Genomic DNA, 19813 nt, shown 5'->3' with positions numbered 1-19813 from the left:
GGTTAGATAAGTAATCCATGTTTATCTTTTTTGCTGATTGTATGGACACCCTGTTCATAGCTGAGCCATGTGATAGTCTGTGATTGCTTTAACTGGGCTACCTTTCTTTGGTATTAACGACTGGTTTGTCTTACAAGGAGAGTGTGGGGGGGAGTGTGTGTGTGTGTGTGTGTGAGAGAGAGAGAGAGACGAAGTGCACATGTTGGAGTTAGAGGACAACATGGAGGAATTGGTTCTCTTCTACCCTGTGGCTTTCAGCGATAGAGCTCCATTGTCAGGCTTGGTGGCAGTGCTTATATCCTCTGTGCCATCTTGCTGTTCCCTGTTTTAATTTAGCTGCCTGTGTGCTTAATTAATTAGTTAATTAAACCATTAATTTGATTCTAGGTTTTCAAAATTGCCAAAATCATCTTCTAGCATATTTGGGTTTTTGTCTCCATTTTTTGGAAGTTGATCTTTTTGGTATGGTTTTTCTCTGCCTTTTGGAATCTTAATTCTTGGGTCTTTTAGCATTATTATTACTCTTTTGGGTCTTTTTTATTCCTTTTCTGTATTTTCATGTTCTCTCTCTGTCTCTCTGTGTTTGTCTCTGTCTCTCTTTGTCTGGTGACCTGTCTGTTTCTCCCTCTCTCTCTCAAAGGATGTCATTTATGCCAGGCTGGCCTTGAAGTCCATATGTAACTGGTGTAACTTTGAGTTCCTGATTCTCCCTCTATGTATGCAATGATTCTAGGTATGTGCTACCTTGCCAGCCTCAGATTTCCTTGTATTCACTGTACATGGTCTTGTTTTTTGCTTTGTTCCACCAAAATGAGAAGAGAATATGTAGTGGCTTCCTGAGGAAGGATGCATGGTAGAAACATTATTCCAAGACCTGGAATGTCTAAAAGTTACTTCAGGCCTGTTTGATGTTGGTAGATAATAGAATTCTAGGTTGGAAGCAATTTTCCATAAGAATTTTAACAGTGTTGCTTCAATTGCTTGTTGCCAGCAAGTCTGTCTTGTGGGGTGGAGATGCAGCTCAGAGATAGAGGGCTTGTATGGAATGAGCAGTATCTTAGGTTTGATCCCCAGTGGATCTGTTTGTTTCAGAAGGAATCTTTTTTTTTGCTCTCATTTTCCTGATGCTATAGATCACTGTCACCACCATCCTCAGAGACTGTGGCATGACTTTGCCATCAGTGAGCCTGCTTCTCCCCAGAATTTTTTTGTTTTGTTTCTCTGGAATCTTAGTTATTATGTGTTAGACCTTCCATACTGTCATAGTTATTGTCCCCTTCTTCCGGCACTTTGTCTCTTCCCAGACAGGTTCTCTTATGGTTCATGTAGCCCCCATCACTCCACAGATGCTTGTATGGATTTTGTTGGACATTGTACTGAACCTGTAGGTCAGTTTGGGGAGAATTGATAACGTAACAATCTTCTCTACCAGTCTGAAGGTGGTGTCATATCTACGTAGGCCTTTTATTTCCAATTGCTTATTGGTTGCTAGAACATGAGAATACAATATTTTGGCATGCTAAAGTATTTTATTTTTCAAACTTGTTAAACCCATAATATCAGTTCTGGGGGGCTTTGTAGATGCCACAGGATTCTCGAGGTAGATAATGATGTCAAGGCTGAATTTTTTTGTGATACTCTTATGTTTCTTTTGTGTGACATGTACTTGATACTTCTATGATATCGTTGAGTAGGAATGATGAGAAGGTACAGTCATCTCTAGCTCTCTGCTCTCAGTCATAAGGAAGCTCAGAGAAGGACCTCAGTGATTTACCTCAGTAAGAGGTTAGCTTACTTTCCATTTACGAATGCCCTTTTTGTGAACATACCTTTAAAACACTTCAGTGATAACTCATTCCTAACTCACACAGTGTTTCAGAGTGTGTGCTTTTGTACTGTCCATTTTACAGATGAAAAGGCTGAGGATCAGAAAGCATAAGCAAATAGTCCAGGGCCACCAGTCTGGATAGTAGCTGAGGGCTAGGTGTACTAACACGTCTCTGATCCCAGCATTTGGGAGGTAGAAGCAGGCAGACAGACAGGCTCAGAGATGAATGTGAGGTGCTTAGTGAGACCCTGGTGAAAGGAAGAAAGAAAAAGAGAACGAAAGAAGAGCTAGCCAAGCAGGCTTTACTTGGGTGTCTCCCTGTAGAGTTTCCTCACAGGACCTTGCCTCTGGGAGGTGAGCAGCAGCTGGAGAGGGCCAAGCAGCATGTGCCCCCCAGGGCTCCTTTCACGCTTTCCTCCTGCTCCGTATACACCCTGTAAGCTTTGAACTGGCAGCTTTACATCAGCCATAGGCATAACAATGGATACCACAGCAACTAGGTGAGAAAGGTGTGGAGAGAGAACCTTCCTCTCATGACTGCAGAGAGGCATTGAAGAATGTTTATAGGCCGTCCTCTGAACACCATTCTGTGGTGGAAGGAGGAGATGAGGGAGAGAGCTAAACCGTGGACAGTGGAGGTGGGAATGGTGGTGTGGGAGAGAGAACCTGAGGATCCCTGCCTGCATCACATCATGGAATGATGTTATTTTAGTTTAATAAGACCCATTGGTAGCTAAGAAGATTCTGTTGTGAAGAAGCTGTGGGCAGTGTTACTTGGCTCCTGGATGTAACACTGTAATCTTGTCATTTGGGAGATAGAGGTGGGAAGATCAGAAGTTCAAGTCCAGTCTTAGCTGCGTTGTAAGTTTGAGGCCAGCCTGGGGTACGTGACTGTTTCAAAAACAAGACTGAACCCAAACAGAAATACTCTTGGAAAGAAGGCAAACAGAAAGAAAATGTGTAGCTTGGAGCGTGCATTTTTGTTTTTACGTGGCTTTTTGTTCTAATGCATGGAGTTCTCTTCATTTGTTCTCTGTGAAGGACGGTACTCTTAGCCCCATTCCATCATACTTCCTTGCTAGCTGGTTTTATGTCAACTTGACACAAGTCAGTCATTTGGGAAGTGGGAACCTCAACTAGAAAATGCCCCCAGCAGACTGGATTGTTGGCAAGCCTGTGCACTTTGATGACGTGGTTGATGTGGATGGTGCTACTCCTGGACTGGCTGTAAGGCAGCAGGCTGAGCAAGCTGTGGGAGCAGGTCATAAAAGCATTTTCTCATGGCCTCTGCAATGGTTCTTGAACCCAGGTTCCTGCCCTGATTTCCTTCATGATGGACTGTAAAATGAAATAAGCCCTTTTCTCTTCAAGGTGCTTTTGGTCATGGTGTTTTATCACAGCAGTAGAAACCCCAGTTAAGACAGATTCCAAGATGAACCAAATATTTGTCTGTCAAAACTTAAGAAGTCTATCTACTCTGAGTTTGGAGAGATGGCTCAGAGTTTAGGAAAGTGAGATGTTCTTGTGGTGGACCCAAGTTTGGTTCCCAGCATCCACTTGTGATAGCTAGCAATCACCTGTATCTCCAGCTCTGTATTCCACAAGTATCTGCACCCACATATGCACATACATAACCCTACCCACTCACATAAACACATACATTTTAAAGTTTTTTTTAAAAGAAGTATCATGCATATGCTGCTACATCTAGAGCTTTGAGTTTTTTTTTTTTTTTTAAAGATTTATTTATTTTATATTTGAGTACACAGTAGCTCTCTTCAGACACACCAGAAGAGGGCATCAGATCCCATTACAGATGGTTGTGAGCCACCATGTGGTTGGGTTGCTGGGAATTGAACTCAGAACCTCTGGAAGAGCAGTCAGTGCTCTTAACCACTGAGCCCATGTCTCCAGTCCACACCTAGAGCTTTGTGATGTGTCCAAATGCCAGCAATGTTGACTTTAGTCAACAAATAATAAGTTTGAAAAATAAATATGATCCATATAGTCACTTTTATAATTTGTTATCAGCTGACAGCTTGATATAACTGGAATTTTTACTTTCTGTTTTAGAATTTGTGGTGTGTTTCTGTGTTTCTCTGTTTGGGTTTGAGTGTGTTCACAGGAGTGTCAGTACCTACATGGGCTAGAGGAGTGGTGTGTTTCTGTGTTTTTCTGTCTGGGTTTGGGTGTGTTCACAGGAGTGTAGGCACCTACATGGGCCAGAGGAGTTGGATTTCTCTGGATCTGAAGTTACATGTGGCTTTGAGCCTGGGCAGGTCCTGGGAATTGAACTTGGAACCTCTCAAAGAGCAATCTATGCTCTTAACCCTGCACCAGCCATCTGTCTCTCCAGCCCCCTTCTGTACTTCTCAATTATGGAATTTATAACATGTGATCTTCCTGTTTTCCTTGAGATATTTTGTTTCATTTCAGACAGGGTGTCTCTACATAGCTCTGGCTGTCCTGGAACTTTCTCTGTAAACAAGGCTGGCTTCAAACTCACAGAGATCCACCTGCCTCTGCTTCCTGAGTGCTAATGAAAGGTGTGCACCACTGTGCCCAGCCCTGATTTTTTAGTTTTTGTTTTGTTTTGTCTCTTTTAGGCATGGTTTCTCTGTGTAGCTCTGGCTCTCCAGGAGCCCAGTAGACCAGGCTGGCCTTGAGCTTAAGTAGCTTTAACTGCTGTCCTGACTTCTGGTACAGCTGGATATTCTGTTTCCACCTTTTGTTTTACTTGCCTGAAATAAGCTTTTTTTTTTTTTCTCCTATCCAGGAAATCTTTTATATTGTAAATCATATTTTAAAACTACCACTTTAATTTCAGCGATGTTCACTGCTACTATAGTGACATTGGTTCTGCATAATTCAATAAACAGAAATATTCAATTTTTTTGTTTTGTTTTTCAAGACAGGGTTTCTTTATAAAGCCATGGCTGTCCTGGAACTCATTCTGTAAACCAGGCTGGCCTCAAACTCATGGAGATCCACCTGCCTTTGTGTCTGGAGTGCTAGGATTGAAGGTGTGGGCTACCACATCTGGCTAAAAATATTTATCATAAAAGGGGAACAAAGTTTTTGTTTTGTTTTATTGTTGCTGCTGTTTTAGGATTTTTGTTTTGTTTGAGACAGGGTCTCATGTAGCCCGGGCTGGCTTCAACCTCATTTGGTAACCAAGCACAAGTTTGAACTTCTGATTCTCTTGCATCCACCTCAGAGTATGGAGTCAGGTGCAAGGCCATACCTGATTCAGACTTTGTTCTTAATATTTTGTGAAACATCTTCATTCTGATCGTCTGACCAGCCTGTTCTGTGGTTTCAGGTGCAGAGTACAGTGAAGATGATGTCAATGAATTAGTGAAGGAAGATGAAGTGGATGGTGAAGAGCAGACTGAGAAAACCAAAGGGAAAAGAAGGAAGGCTCAGAGCATTCCAGCCAGGTGATGGTGCCCTGCAGACCTCATGAGAAGTCTTTATGTCTGAGAGTGCTCTCATAGATGTCTGTCTGTCTTTTTGTTTGTTTTGTTGTTGTATTTTGAGAAAGGTTTCTCTGTGTAGCCCTGGTTGTCCTAGAACTTACTTGTTCTGCAGACCTGGTTGCCCTGAAATTCACAGGGATCCATCCACCTGTCTCTTACTCCTGAGTGCTGGGATTAAAGGCCTATGCCATCACCACCCAGCCTGTCATCCCTCCCTCCTTCCCTCCTTCCCTCCCTCCCTCCCTCCCTCCCTCCACCCCTCCCTTCCTCCCTTCCTTAACATTTGTGTGTGCATACACTATAGCACAGGCTGGTCTGGAGCTCACTGTGTAGCCTAGGCTAGCCTCCAGCTTCAACCTTCAGAATTGTAGGGATTATAGACTGACCATTTTTTTTAAAGGTTTGTTTGTTTGTTTATTACATATAAGGACCCTCTTGCTGTCTTCAGACACACCAGAAGACAGCATCAGACCTCATTACAGATGGTTGTGAGCCACCATGTAATTGCTGGGATTTGAATTCAGGACCTCTGGAAGAGCAGTCACTGCTCTTAGCCACTGAGCCATCTCTCCAGCCCCCTATTGCTCGGGTTTTAAAACCCCTTTCTGTATGAGGGAAATATTTGTTGATATTCTGAAATTAAAATCTTGGCCTTTAAGCAGTTTAAAAAAGTTTTAGGCCTTAATTTTAAAAATTACTAAGTAAAATGTGCATGTGGTTAAATCCTCATTGCTGGTACACCCTCTGGTCTTATCCTGAAAAGGTGTTACCTTAGATGCTGTCATACTCAGTTTGGGTACATATTTCCTGTTCTCTTTGTTTAGAAGTAAAAATGGTAGCACACTGTGTGTCATGCTCATGCACACTCTTAGACAGGTCTCACTATGCTGTCCAGGCTGGGCTACTCCTAAGCCTATTTTGTCTGTGGCGATTCTCACTTAGCGCATTGTTTTAAAGGTAGCATGGCAGTCCATTTGACACACCCCGTTCTTTCAGGGACTATAGTGTTACACTTTATGAATAGTGAGACTTGACTTCATCCCCTTACTGATGAACAATTAGATTGTATAATCTTTGCTACAGGAAAAGGCTGCAGGATTTTTTTTTTTTTAAGATTTGTTTATTATATGTTTGAATACATTGTCGCTGTCTTCATGCACACCAGAAAAGGACATTGGACCCCATTACAGATGGTCATTGTAAGGAAAAGATGACGGGCACCAATGAAAGGAAAAGTCACAGGGCACCAATGTTAGGGGAAGGATGAAGAGAGTGGGGGGCATATGGCCCATGGAGGTGCGGCGAGGCCTAAGGGCAAGGGAGATGCCTCTGGGGGGCCCATGTTGCGAATTCCTTCCCTGAGGGACCAGCCACACAATGGTATAGTACGGAATAGACTTTATTCAGGTCATGGGAGAGTTAAGAGGGTGGTAGAGGCAGAGAGAGAAGTAGAGGAGTAGAGGCCAGCCATGAGCACGTGGGAGAGAGGGGGAAGGGAAAGGGAAGAAGAAGGCTGCAAGAGCACAAGGGCAAGAGAGGCCAAGAGAGAGAGGAGGGGTCAAGCAGCTCCTTTTATAGTGTCAGGTCACTGGGGCGGAGCATACCTGGCCACTGCTGGGTAATTGAGGGGTGGGGTATACCTGGCTGTTGCTAGGTAACTGAGGGGTGGGGTTTACAGAATCCCAACAGTCATAAGCCACCATGTGGTTGCTGGGAACTGAACTCAGTACTCTTAATGATGAGTCTTCTCTCCAGCCCACGGTACAAGGATTTTCTAAGTCAGATTTAAAGGGGTAGAATTGTTTGATTTAAGGCTAATCAATTAATTTCTTTTCAGTTGAACTTTAAAATCACTCCCTATTCCCAAATAGGTTCTGAATTACAGACCCACAACAAATTAGAAAACTAGGATGGGCTGTAACTCAGACAAAGACATCTTCTATAGGACTCATCTGTTGCTCTTGTTTCTGTCTTGGGCATTGAAACAAAAAGCAGATGGCAGTTTTTGAAAAAAATGAAAGTGAATACTGAGTGACTGAGTGCTATATTATGTCCACAAGTTGAAATAGTATAATTATATGTTTATAAGCCTTGGGCCCATTTTCTTTTTCTGTGTTTAAATTTTCTTTTTATTTCTTTTGAAGTTGGCATGAAAGTGCTATATTGTTTAGAGTGTTTGGAAGAAAATGGCAACAGTGAATTTTAGAGGCAGTAGACTGTTTCAAATGGGGTGGCTTTAGAAGTTAAAGATATTTAGTGCGTATATTTGTAGAACTCTTTTTCTGAAAAGATTAATCTAGTGAGATAATCTTAGGTAATTTCTTTTAAGCTGTTGGGAATTTTTGTTTTGTTTTGTGTTGTTTTTTGTCTGTTAGGTTTTGTTTTTAGTATGAGCTTGGCTGTCCTGGAGCTCACGGTGTAGACCAAGCTGGCCTCCATCCCTCAGAGATAGTCAAGATTTTGCTTTCCTGAATACTGGGGTTAAAGTGTATGCGCTGTATGTTATGTAAATCCTTTAATTGCTCTGCAATGCAAAGTAATTTCTTAACAGGGAGTGTCCATGTAGGAGTCCATGAGGGGCTATTACCTACTGGGAGACCTGAATTTTAAATTTTCATTAAATAATTCTACAGGATATAGTTAAACTTTGTAACTACTGCTAGGCTCAATGTGTTTTACTATTTGAATAAGAATTTCAGCTGTTCAAATTATAGAGTGTGAAGATGGTTAGAAATAATATTTAAACCTCTGAGAATGCCTAGGGTATTGATTTATTGTTTCTGAGTCTCAAAGAGTAACATGCTAAGAATTTGAAAGCATTGGAAAACTTGTGGATTTTCTTTTTCCACTGTGTGGTATAATTCTAAATTTTACCATTGTTGCTGAATAAACATTACTTAAAAACAAATTTAGTCAGGGCTGCAAAAATGGCTTAGTAGTTAAGAACAGTTACTGCTCTAGGAGAGGACCTGGTTCAGCTCTCAGCATCTCCATGGTGGCTTGCAAGTGCCAGTGAACTTAGTTCCACAGGATTTGACCTCCACAAGCAAATGTGCATATACTGCACATACATGCACTCAGGAACACACACATGCACATACAGAAATTGTATTTCTACAACATTCAATCTCAATTTATCTTTTCCATCTCTCTTACTGTGTTACTAGTAATTCCAGATTTAAACTTTGAGGTGTGTAAGGTGATCTGTGGGTTGAGGAAAGGAAGTGAATGACTTTGCATTCTGTCTTGTCTTCCTTTTTCTGGGTGGCTGTTGGTGAGTAGGAAGAGAAAACAAAGTGGCCTCTTGTTAGATGAAGAGGAAGATGGCAAGGAAGACTCCGGAGGTAGAAGTAGTGAAGACGATGAAGAGGAGCAAGAAGGAGGCCTTGGGTCGGAGAATGCAAGGAAGAAGAAGGAAGATGAATTGTGGGCCAGTTTTCTTAATGATGTAGGACCAAAGTCAAAAGCAGCTCCAAGTTCACAGGTTAAGGTAAGCTTAGAGGTTGATGAGATAAACACCTCTCCAGAAACACCCTTAGTTCCCCAGGAGCTGACTTGACATTTGAATCTCAAATCAAAAAGCAAACTAGATGTCTTTTTATAGTGACTTCATTAAGGAAAAACAAAGCATTTCTTAAAAGTAGGGGGGAAAATGAGCTGTTTTCATCAGGTAAATTTCCAGCAGACCTTTATAAACTTAGAAAATTTATTTGTTGGGCTGGAGAGATGGCTCAGTGGATAAGAACACTTATTGCTCTTCTAGAGGTCCTGAATTTCATTCTTTGCACCCAAGTCAGGTAGTTCACAAAAGCCTGTAACTCTAGTTCCAGGGTATCTGATGCCTTTTCTGCTTCAAAGGCACCTGTGTACTTGTGGCTTACCCACACATATACAACTAAATAAAAGAGTATATACTTGTTCATATATGTGAGTCTGTGCATGTCAGTACAGGTGTCTACATTGGCCAAAGGCATTAGCTCACCCTGGGGCTCGAGTTACTGGTAGTTATGAGTTGCCAGACAGAGGTGCAAAAAACTGAGCTCAGTTTCTCAACGAAAACCCTTTTTAAAAATTTTTTTTTTAATTTTAAGATTTATTTTATTTATGTAAATACACTGTCACTGTCTTCAGACACACCAGAAGAGGGCATCAGACCTTATTACAGATGGTTGTGGGCCACCATGTGGTTGCTGGGAATTGAACTCAGGACCTCTGGAAGAGCAGTCAGTGCTCTTAACCACTGAGCCATCACCAGACCCTCAACAAAAACTCTTAACTGCTGAGCCATCTATCCTACCAGCTTCATATCTGTTTTATTTTATATTATTTTTAATGTGTATAGATGATTTTCTTATATGTCTATGCACCACATACATGTAGTACCCATGATGGCCAGAAGAGGGCATCAGAGCTTTCGGAACTGGAGTTTTAGGTGGCTATGAGCGAGCTGCCTTATGGGTCTTGGAAATCTAACCTGTGTTCTCTGGAACAACAGTTAGTGTTCTTAACTATAAATCTCTCCAGGCCCTCCAATAGTGTTTAACTGATTGGAGATGAAACTTGAGAGAACAACCTTAAGCAACATGTTCAGACAGTTCTTTTAGTCTTAGACTTTGGTGAAAGTGGTATCTATCTTTCTTCCTTCCTTTTTTCCTTCCTTCCTTCCTTCTTCTTCTTCTTTTTTTTTTTTTCCAGGTAGGGTTTCACTGTGTAGCCATGGCTAGCCTGGAGCTCTGTATAGACCACTCTGGCTTCAAACTCAGAGATCCTTGAGTCTCTGCCTCCTCCTGGGTGCTGGGCTTAAAAGTGTGAGCTACACAGACCTGATTCTTACTTTTTTTAGGTGGCAGAGGAGACTGAAGAGACTAGTTCAAATAAACCGTTGGTCAAAGCAGATGAGCTAGAGAAACCTAAAGAATCAGAAAAGGTGAAGATTACCAAGGTGTTTGACTTTGCTGGTGAAGAAGTAAGGTAAGAAGATTTCCGCGGTTGGGAAGTAGTGCTTTTACGATGCTGTAAGTTCTGCTTCACATCTGTCCTTATCCCGCCTGGCATGCTGTAGTGGCTGAGTACGAGCATTTGGAGATTTGTATTTCTGTTTGCACGTTGCCATGCTTTGTGCTTTGGGTAAATCTTTTACTTCCTTCCATTTCTGTGAGATCGCAGCCCTGGTGAGATCGCATAGGTCAGGCAAGGACTGACATGGTTTCAGGACCATTTTGTCCCCTTAGTATTACTTGAGCTGGTTTATGAGTTTATTTATCTTAATTTATACGAGCAGTTTAATTTAGAGGCTTTTGAGTAGTTCAGCCTCCTGGATGCTTTGTTTAGAGGCAGGATCTCACTCTGTAGTCCTGGCTATCGTAGAACTCACTAGGTAGATCAGGCTGACCTCAAGTTCATAGAGCTCCACCTGCCTCTGCCTCCTGAGTGCTGGGATTAAAGTCCTGTGCCACTATGATCAGCTTGTTGGTATTTTGGTTGGTTTTTGAGTTATGGTGGCTGTTTTAAGTAGGAACCACATGCCTAGACTTTTCAGTCCCTCATTTATTTAAAATTATAATGTAAAAGCTGTAGTTCTATAACTTAGAGATGGTGAGAACAGAATTCAAGCAATAGTTTTGTAATAATAATTTTGTAAGTTTATTTTCTTTGACAGTACAGATTAGACTCGGATACAGTCTGATAATACAGTTTCCTCTGTGTTTACTGCTTTCAGAAGCAACACCTGTTTCCCTGGAGTTATAGTCTTCCCTCTGTGTGTGGGGTATAGATTGTAGAGCCCCTTGATGCCGGAGTCCTCAGATTCTTATGTCCCATATATAAAATGGCATGGTGTCAGTACCTGTGTACAACTTCTTTTGTACATTAAATATCTGATTTGTAATACTTGATAACGTAAATCCACAAAGGTAGCACAGTCTATAGGGACTAGTGAAAAGAATGATAATGTGTGCGTGTTCTTTACAGTTGTATTTTTCTCCTGAATGTTTTCTGCCTATATTGGTTGATCTATAGAATGCAACCCACTAATACACAGTGTTGCCTGTTTTTGTCCAGTGCAAGTACATTTTGAAAAATTGAGGTTTTGTATTTTCAGATTTATAAATAGTATGAGTACAGAGCACAACTTTTAAAATGTTTGACTGGGTCTCACTGTAGCCCAGACTGTTCTGGGAGCTTACTATATATCCCAAAGTGGATGAAGTTGTGATATTCCATCTGCTCAGCCTCCTAAGTGCTGAGACTACGTGCATAAGCTACCATGCCCAGCAAAGCTTTTTAAATTATTTTATGTATGTGGGTCTTTTGCCTGGGTGTATGTCTGTGTGCCATGTACATACCTGAAGGTGTCAGAAAAGGTGTTAGATACCCTGGAACTAAGTTACAGATGGTTCTGAGCCACTATACAGGTGCTGGGAAGAGAACCCAGGACCTCTGGATGAGCAGCCAGAGCCTTAACTTCTGAGTCATCTCTCCAATACCAAAGTCACTCATTTGAAAAATTTTTCTCAAAAGCATTTTCTTTTGTGAAGTATCTTTAGGACAATGTTACAGTGAGCACCCACATGGTCGACACTCTGTCACTCAGGTTCGGCCATGTTCAGTGTCTGTCTGTCCTTATGTGAGGGTGTGGGCACTCCTCACAGCATGTGTGTAAAGGCCAGAGACAGCTTGTGATGTTGGTTCTCTCCCCACCATGGGGTCCTGGGGAGTCAACTCAGTTTGCCAGACTTGGCAGCCTTTACCTACTGAGCCATCTTGGCAAATCTTGATACAAATGACTCACCTTGACAAATGGACTGATCTCTGTTCTTTCTCATGCATTGATCATAATGGCTAAGTAAGATAATGTGACATGTTCAACAGATGTCCCTATTCTCATAGTTACTCTGCCTCGTCTTAGGTCAATAACAGGTGACTTGTTTTTTTAAGATTTTTTTTCATTTTTCACCAGTATACATAGTTTTGAAGCCTATATTTTGAGTAGATCTATGTATGATTCTGTTACAGCCTTTTAGATCCCAGTTATTCTGCTGATATTCTTTGTAGTTGTTCTTACACAGTGAGGACCCAGTTCAAGATTGAAGAGTGCGTTTGGTGTTTTAAGGCTCGAGACCATTTGTATTGGAGAACACACTTTAATTTAGATTATTGCTTGCCTTGTATGTTTAGTTTCCAGTTCATCACCTTAGACTAGTAGTTCTTGGCCTTCCTGATGCCCTGACATTAGCAATATAGTTCCTCATGTTGGTGTGATCCTGACCATAAAATTATTTTGTTGTTACTTCATACCTAATGTTGCTACTGTTACAAACTGTAACACAGATATCCAGTAGCAGGATATTTGCTATGTGATGCTTGTGAAAGGTTGTTTGATTCCCTCCCTTCCTCCCAGGCTTGTGACCCACAGGTTGAAAACCACTGCATTAAACAAAGCTGCTGTGCTGGCAGTACTAGGTGTCCTTCAGACCCAGCCTCAGTGTTGAGTTAAAGGACACTCTTGGCAGTTAATCACTTTGACATCTATTAAATAATTATTGATGATGTGAATTGGTAATGGATTTTGCCTCTAAAACTCATATCGCAGGTATCCAATATGGAATTGCAGAACATTGACAGTAAGCCATCAGTGTTTAGAAATCTGGCTCAGAGGTGGTGATGTGCACTTTTAATCCTAGTATTTGGGAGGCAGGGGCAGGCAGATAGATCTATGTGAGTTCGAGGCCAGCATGGGGTACAGAATGAGTTTCAGGACTGCTAGGAACTGTCTGAATAAACAAAACAAAATAGAAAAAGAAGAGAATGAAACTTTTGTGGGCACAGCAGGGCATTTGCACCTGAGAAGTCAGTGACCTGCACAAGATCATCTAGCATGGGACATGGATCACAGAGTTGAACTAGCTAAGAAGCTGTTGGCCGTTGATGGCTGCTGAGAGAGGAAGGGTCAGCTTTCTTTACAGATGTAGCCCCTGAGAGACTACCCATGTTCCAGTAGGTTCCCTACACCCAGGCATATATTAGCAGCACTGAGTGGGCTCAGTGGGTTTTAAGAAAAGAAAAAAATATATACACAAGGAAGTTGGGGGTGGATATGGTAGATGGTGGTTAAGGGAGAGATTGGAAGAGAGGGAATGGGAATAAACTTAGGCAAGCACATTAAATGCCTATGTTAAATTCTCAAACATTAAAAATGTGGAGAGTACAAGCTGAAAAACAAACAAGACGTTTAGAGGTAGAGTTGAGGGCTGGCCAAGTCTGTAGAGCAAGTTCCATGTAGGACAACATGGGGAGATGGTTGCAGAGCCTGTGCTGGCTTGGATTACTTCCCACATGTAATGTAGTGTTTACAGGAAGGTCTTCAGAAAGAACAAGATCAGCTGAATCACTGTTGCTTTGAGAAATCAGTAAATTTCCAATGAATTTATGAATTTCATAAATTTGTTTATAAAAACTATCATTTAATATGTCCTTGTTTTTTTTTTTTTTTTTTTTTTTTTGAGATAGAGTCTAATGTAGCCCAGGCTGACATCATTGAACTGATTCTCTTGTCTATTGATTCCCAAGTGTAGGGATTACACTCATGTGATTCTACTCTTGACTTTTTTGTCTGTCTTTTGAGACAGTTTGTGTGTAGCCTTGGCTTTCCTAGAATTAATTCTGGAGACCAGATTGGCTCTAAACTCAGAGGTCCACCTCTGCCTCCTGAGTACTGGGATTAAAGACATGCTTTCTCTCTACTTTTGTGACTATTGAAAGTACTCAGGGATCCTGCATGTGTACAATTTGTCAGAAGAGGGCAGCACCATCTGTCAAATAAAACAGGATAAGAACATTTTCTTTTCATTTACTACACACTCAACACATGCATTTTATTTATAGTTCTCAGTAAAATACACTAATTTAAAACATTATTATTGGACTATATAACAGAACAAGTGAGTGTCTTCTCAAACACCATAAAGAATACAAAAGCAGGCTGGAGAGATGGCTCAGTGGTCAAGAGTACTGACTGCTCTTCCAGAGGTCCTGAGTTCAATTCCCAGCAACCACATGGTGGCTCACAACCATCTGTAATGGGATCTGATGCCCTCTTCTGTGTCTGAAGGCAGTGACAGCATATACTCATATACATTAAATAAATAAATAAATAAATAAAAAATAAATAAATAAATAAATAAATAAATAAAAAATAAATAAATAAATAAATAAATAAATAAAATTTTTAAAAAAACAAAAAGAAAGAAAAAGACTAGCAAAGCTTATCTTGTAATTACTTCTGTATAAGCCCTTGGGAAGAGGAAGCAGCACAGTTGAGGCCAACCTGGGCATGTATGTATAATTGTTTATATACAGATATAGTATACATAATTATATTATACACTTTACATATTTATTATATATACATACATACATATGTATATATATATATTTAAACCTGTTAATAGTTGCTATGCTGGTAAGACTTTGTTTGGTGTGTTTGAGAGATTTCTCAGGCTGGCCTAGAAATAAGATCTACCTGTCTCTGTCTCCCAAGCACCAGAATTAAAGGTGTGTGTCTCCACTGCTAGGCTATTGGCAAGACTTCTTAAAAAGCACGTTATGTAAGATACATTAAGGAGGTTTCTTGAAGGATCTTAGGAGATTTAAACTTTGACTGCCCAGGCACAAACTTGGTGTTTGTCTTTGAGCATATCTTTTAATTTCTTGACATCATTGTTTCTTTCCTTTTTTTTTTTTTTTTTTGTCTTTGTCTCAAGAGCATCACTGCATACTTAAGAAATGAGAAAGAGCTAGTGGGAGAAATGTCTAAGTGTAAGAAAGAGGTAGTATTGGCACAACGTTAGTCTTTTTAGTTTCTCTGACTTTGTGTAATGACAAAATGTAGGATTTGGCTGTTTTGTTTGTCTTTCCTCAGTGAGAACTGTAATTTTTTGAAGCCTTGGGAAAGGGAGGAAGATGACCGACTGTTCTTAACCTTTCCTATGGCAGAGCCAGCTAACCCTGTGAGCTCAGACTTTCCTAAATGACTCACCTTTTGGAAAACTCCAGTCATGGAAAAATTCCACCCAAATAAGGACTTTTCAGGAAGTTGAATGAGTCAAAAATGAAGTTAAAAGGAATTTCTGTTGAAAAACAGGTGAATTATTGCTGATAATATAATAAACCCTTTCCTATCAGGAGTCCCTCTCACACATGAGATGATTATAAGTTAACCATTCTCCTACTTAAAAGTACTGTGATTGATATCAAAATCCTTTACTGCTTCCTAAAAGTGAAGTTACTTCTGGCACCTGGGGAGGCTGAGCACAGCAGAGGGCCAGCTTGGAGCTTACTGTGAGAGCCTGTCTCGGGAAACAAAATGGCAGAAAGAGTGATGTTGCTCTAGGGACTGTTACTTTGTGTCAACTATCAGGTTGCTTCAGAAGGAACTCAGGCTACATAGAGTTTCCTGGTGGGTGCTGTAGGCATTGGCAGGAGGTCAAGAACGGTCTTCCCAATGCTTACATTTTCCCATGTCTACTCTGTGACTTGGTGTGTGCCGTGGATTGTCATGTCACCTTTATGGTTGGCTGTGTTGATGGACTGTGAGTTTTTAATGGCAGAAATCATATGTTTATGTGTGTAGACCATGTTTACCTAAGTGTGTATCTCAGTCTTGTCAGTCCTGATCTAAAACAAGAACAACAAAGCCAAACAAGTTTATGGTTGCTGCTCTCTTCTCTGTTACTCGGCCACTTGTTCTTCATATCCTAGCATTCTTAAAGCTCAGCTATGTTGCTGATCTTTAAAGTTGGCTGGCTGTGTCTGTCGAGTACTGTGTGGCTCTTCGCTGAAATTCATCCTTCAATTCTAGACTTTTTTGTTGTATTTTTTTCTTTTTCTGATGTGTATAATATTTCAATTCAGACTAGACTGTACTGTAGTTGGGTAGCAGCTGTGCCTCAGTAGCATAACGGTAAAGTGTCTATTAGTACTACGAACATTGTGGGTTGGTTAGCTCTTGGCCTTGTTCCTCAGCCCTCTGGCATACACAGCCTTTAAGGGTGGCTTTGCATTGATTCCTTTAATTTTAAGATGGGGCTTTATTTTTCATGCCTGTCCTTCTGTGGTTTTCGTTTTTTCTAAATGTATTGAATCCCTCTGGATCAGCAGTGGTGGGACACAGCCCGTGTTTTGATGTAAGAGAGGTTTTGTTGTTCCTAATGCAGACTTTGAGCTGGTTGTGGCTGCCTGAGCCTCTCTTCCACCTTTGATCGTTAAATTTAATTAGCCTTTCTAGGGGTCTGTAAAACAAATCGGCTTTCTTGTTGACATCCATTCCACATGGCTACAAGCTTCAGAGATCAGAGGAAACCAAAGCCAGTTAGTACTTCCAGACTTGCTGCTCTTTTTTGAGTCAGAATCTCATTTAGCTGAGGATGTCCTTGAACTCCCGCACTCCTGTTCACTGTCCTAGTGTAGAGATGTTGCAGGCATATACCACCATACCCAGCTGGTGTGTTATTTTCTGAAAGCTAGATGGACGTCTTTCTCTGTTGTCACTCTACTTACTACTGTTGTGGACTTAGTCACATTTATTTGTCACTATTAGTAGGACTTTGGTAGGGTGTGGACAGTAAAGTCTTCTGAAGATTCTGTACAAGACAAGGAAACCTGAGGATCTATTTTGAGTCTAGTATTTTGAGTTCTGCATTAAGCCCAAGATTTTGATGTAGGTCTACTTTGGGTACCGATTTAGCAGCAATACAGATGACCCTAAGATTTACTAGCTTGCATGAAGCGGCTAGCCGTTTGCAGTTTCTCACAGTTCCAGAGGCTGCTAGGTCTCGGTAGGCAGTTGCTCAGCCTCTCTTGTTTTCTTTAACCAGTGTTGGGACTATCATAAAGACCACTTACTTCCTGTCCCGATGCTTAAGGACTCAGATACCTTGACGTTAGGAAGGATTCCCCAGACATCTTTCCATGTGATCTATGCTGTAGAGTGGATGGAGTTCTAAAGACAGAATCTCAGAGAAGAAAGGCTTCAGAAGGCCTATAGAGCCACCTGCACAGAACTCCCTTAGGTGAGACAGTCATAAAACCCATTCAGTTGGAAGGGGTTTGCTTAAGATGCTGGAGGAGCATATGGGACAGGAAATGTGTGACAACCAGTTTGGAAAATACCATCTGCTGCAGAATTTTACTAGCATTGCTATGTAGACTCTGGATAGTTGAATAAGTACAGTAACGACTTAGATTTCAGTTTTAATCCTTAGGGATATGAATGAGCTTCCTGTCGGGACGATAGTGCTGTAAAGCAAACCTGCCCAGTATCAGCAGTAAGCAGCAGAAGGTAAGCATTGGAGCACTGCTGGTGTGTCTCCGCGTTAGCCGGAATTTGTCTCATCTTGGCTCCAGGCTTAGCTTTGTGCCACTCATATAACATTCAGTATTAAGTGCAGCAGAGAGTATCCTAGAAGGTGGTAGAGACTAGTATACCCTCGCAGATATGGTTTATAGGGTTTATTTTGTCATTTTTGGCTAATCTTTGGTTGACGATTTATAATACACTGTCTGTAGTTTTGGATCTGCCCACTGGTAGATTGGAATTTAAGCAAAATTCCTCAAATGTTTTTGTTGCTCTGGCATGTCAAAATAGGTGTTATATATTTCTCCTCACTTTACCTAGAATATGAGGCACCTTAAATAAGTATCTTTATTTCATCCTTTAGAATTTTTCATCCAATGGAGTTTTTTCAGTTTGAAATGAGGTAGGACCATGTTGCATTCTGCCGCTCCCTAGGTAGTTCTAATTTTCCCAGTTTAAAGAAATTGCATTTTGTCTTGGGGTTTTAGGTGTAGAGTAGGAAGAAGCCTTCTGTGGGATATTCCCATTTGTTTCCTTTTCTTCTTGACATGATGGCAATGCTTTTGTCCCTGTATCTCATCTCCATCTCAGTGTGGATTGGTCCTTTGAGCTGGTGCTGATCTGGTAAGTGAGGGAGAATGCAGGCGGGGTCTCTGTAGATAAGTGTTGGTAACCAGTGAGCTGAGTGGCGGCTGGTGCTGGAGTCTTCATGCTGGCAGAGAAGAGACTTGAAGGCAAACAGTGAACTACATTGTAGTTTGGCTTGTGTCAGTCTGGGAAAATGCTTATTATAGAACTGTTAAAGTGAACTTTAATCATAAGACTCAGTGGCTACAATTTATTGAAAACTCAGTGGTATGTTCCTAGTTTTCATTTATTTCCTTTGCTATAATTTTTGCTTCCTTTTTAAATTGTATGTACATTGGTGTTGCCTGCATGTATGTCTGTATAAGGGGGAATCCTCTGGAGCTGGAGTTACAGACACTGGTGAGCAGCCATGTGGGCACTGGGAATTAAACCTGGGTCCTCTAGAAGAGCAATCCGAGCTCTTAACTGCTAAGCCATCTCTCCAGCCCCCCGATTTTTGCTTTTTATCCCATTTAAGTTTGTTGTCTCTTTCCTTGAAATAGGGTGACTAAGGAAGTAGATGCTACATCTAAGGAAGCCAAGTCTTTCCTCAAGCAAACAGAGAAAGAAAAACCACAGGCTCTCGTCACTTCAGCAGCAACACCACTCCCTGCTGGGTCAGGGTGAGTATTTGCCTCGGTCCCAGGTGTAGTTGGCACAGTGGGAAAACTTTTCTGTGTGAGGACCTGTTTCTAACTGCAGTTGTCTTCACTCCTTTGTGACATGGGGAATGAAACTCTGCCTTGTCAGAAGTATTTGCCCAGATGGAGTTTGATAGAAAAACTTACATGGATTGTTTATTTAATAATCCCAGCCTGAAAGAAGTTAACCACAAAGTTGAACATGTAAATTGCTTACCTAAATATTACTATTTTTGCATGACAATCTTAGCAGTTCATCAGAACGTTTAATAAATTTTGAATTGAGTACTTAGTTCCAGCCCCTCTGATAGCAAAGGAACATCAGAAGGTCGGGTAGTCCCAACCACTTGAAGACTGAGGTAGGTAGATCACTTGAGCCAAGGAGTTCAAGACTAACTAGGCATCAGAATAAACCCCATCTCAAAGAAAATAGTCAAAAATTATTTCAAAAAAAGAAACTTTGATAGTTTGCTTTGTTTGATATTTCCATACTTCATTTTCTCTTCGAGAAAGCAAAAGTTCCTATTTTAACATATGTAAAAAGTAAGTGAGAGATAGGCTTTAAGGAAATGACCATAGACTTCATCACAGGGGCATCTCTGACCAGCCAGCAGAGAGTTCTGGGTAGGCCAGGCTCCTAAGCTGACTTTTGTGACCTTTTAGTTGGGAACTGTCACTTCATTAAACAGTCACCTTTGTTGTGAGCAGGAAAATTGGTGTTTGTATGTCTGTTTTTGTTTTGTTTTGTTTTTAATATAGCATTATACTATATAGGCATGACTTTGCGAGCTAACTATGTAGACCAGGCTGGTTTCAGATCTACCAAAATCACCTACCTCTTCCTCCTGAGTATTGGGATTAAATGTGTGTGTCACCATGCCTGACA

At 41.0% G+C, this 19813-nt stretch overlaps 1 protein-coding gene across 1 annotated transcript in view; it reads left to right on the top strand.

Moving 5' to 3' along the window:
- CFDP1 (craniofacial development protein 1) overlaps positions 1-19813 on the top strand; it is an 82975-nt gene that overhangs the window by 2909 nt on the left and 60253 nt on the right. The window contains exons 2-5 of the mRNA XM_080936962.1: positions 5151-5268; positions 8590-8797; positions 10151-10278; positions 18790-18909. Coding sequence (XP_080793088.1) covers positions 5151-5268; positions 8590-8797; positions 10151-10278; positions 18790-18909 — 574 coding nt within the window. The remainder of the gene's footprint in view (positions 1-5150; positions 5269-8589; positions 8798-10150; positions 10279-18789; positions 18910-19813) is intronic.

This window comes from Micromys minutus (genome assembly GCF_963924665.1).
Source record: "Micromys minutus genome assembly, chromosome: 24".
In the NCBI taxonomy this organism is placed as follows: Eukaryota; Metazoa; Chordata; class Mammalia; order Rodentia; family Muridae; genus Micromys; species Micromys minutus.
Note: the sequence above shows the minus strand (reverse complement) of the source record. Positions and strands in the feature narration are given on the sequence as shown.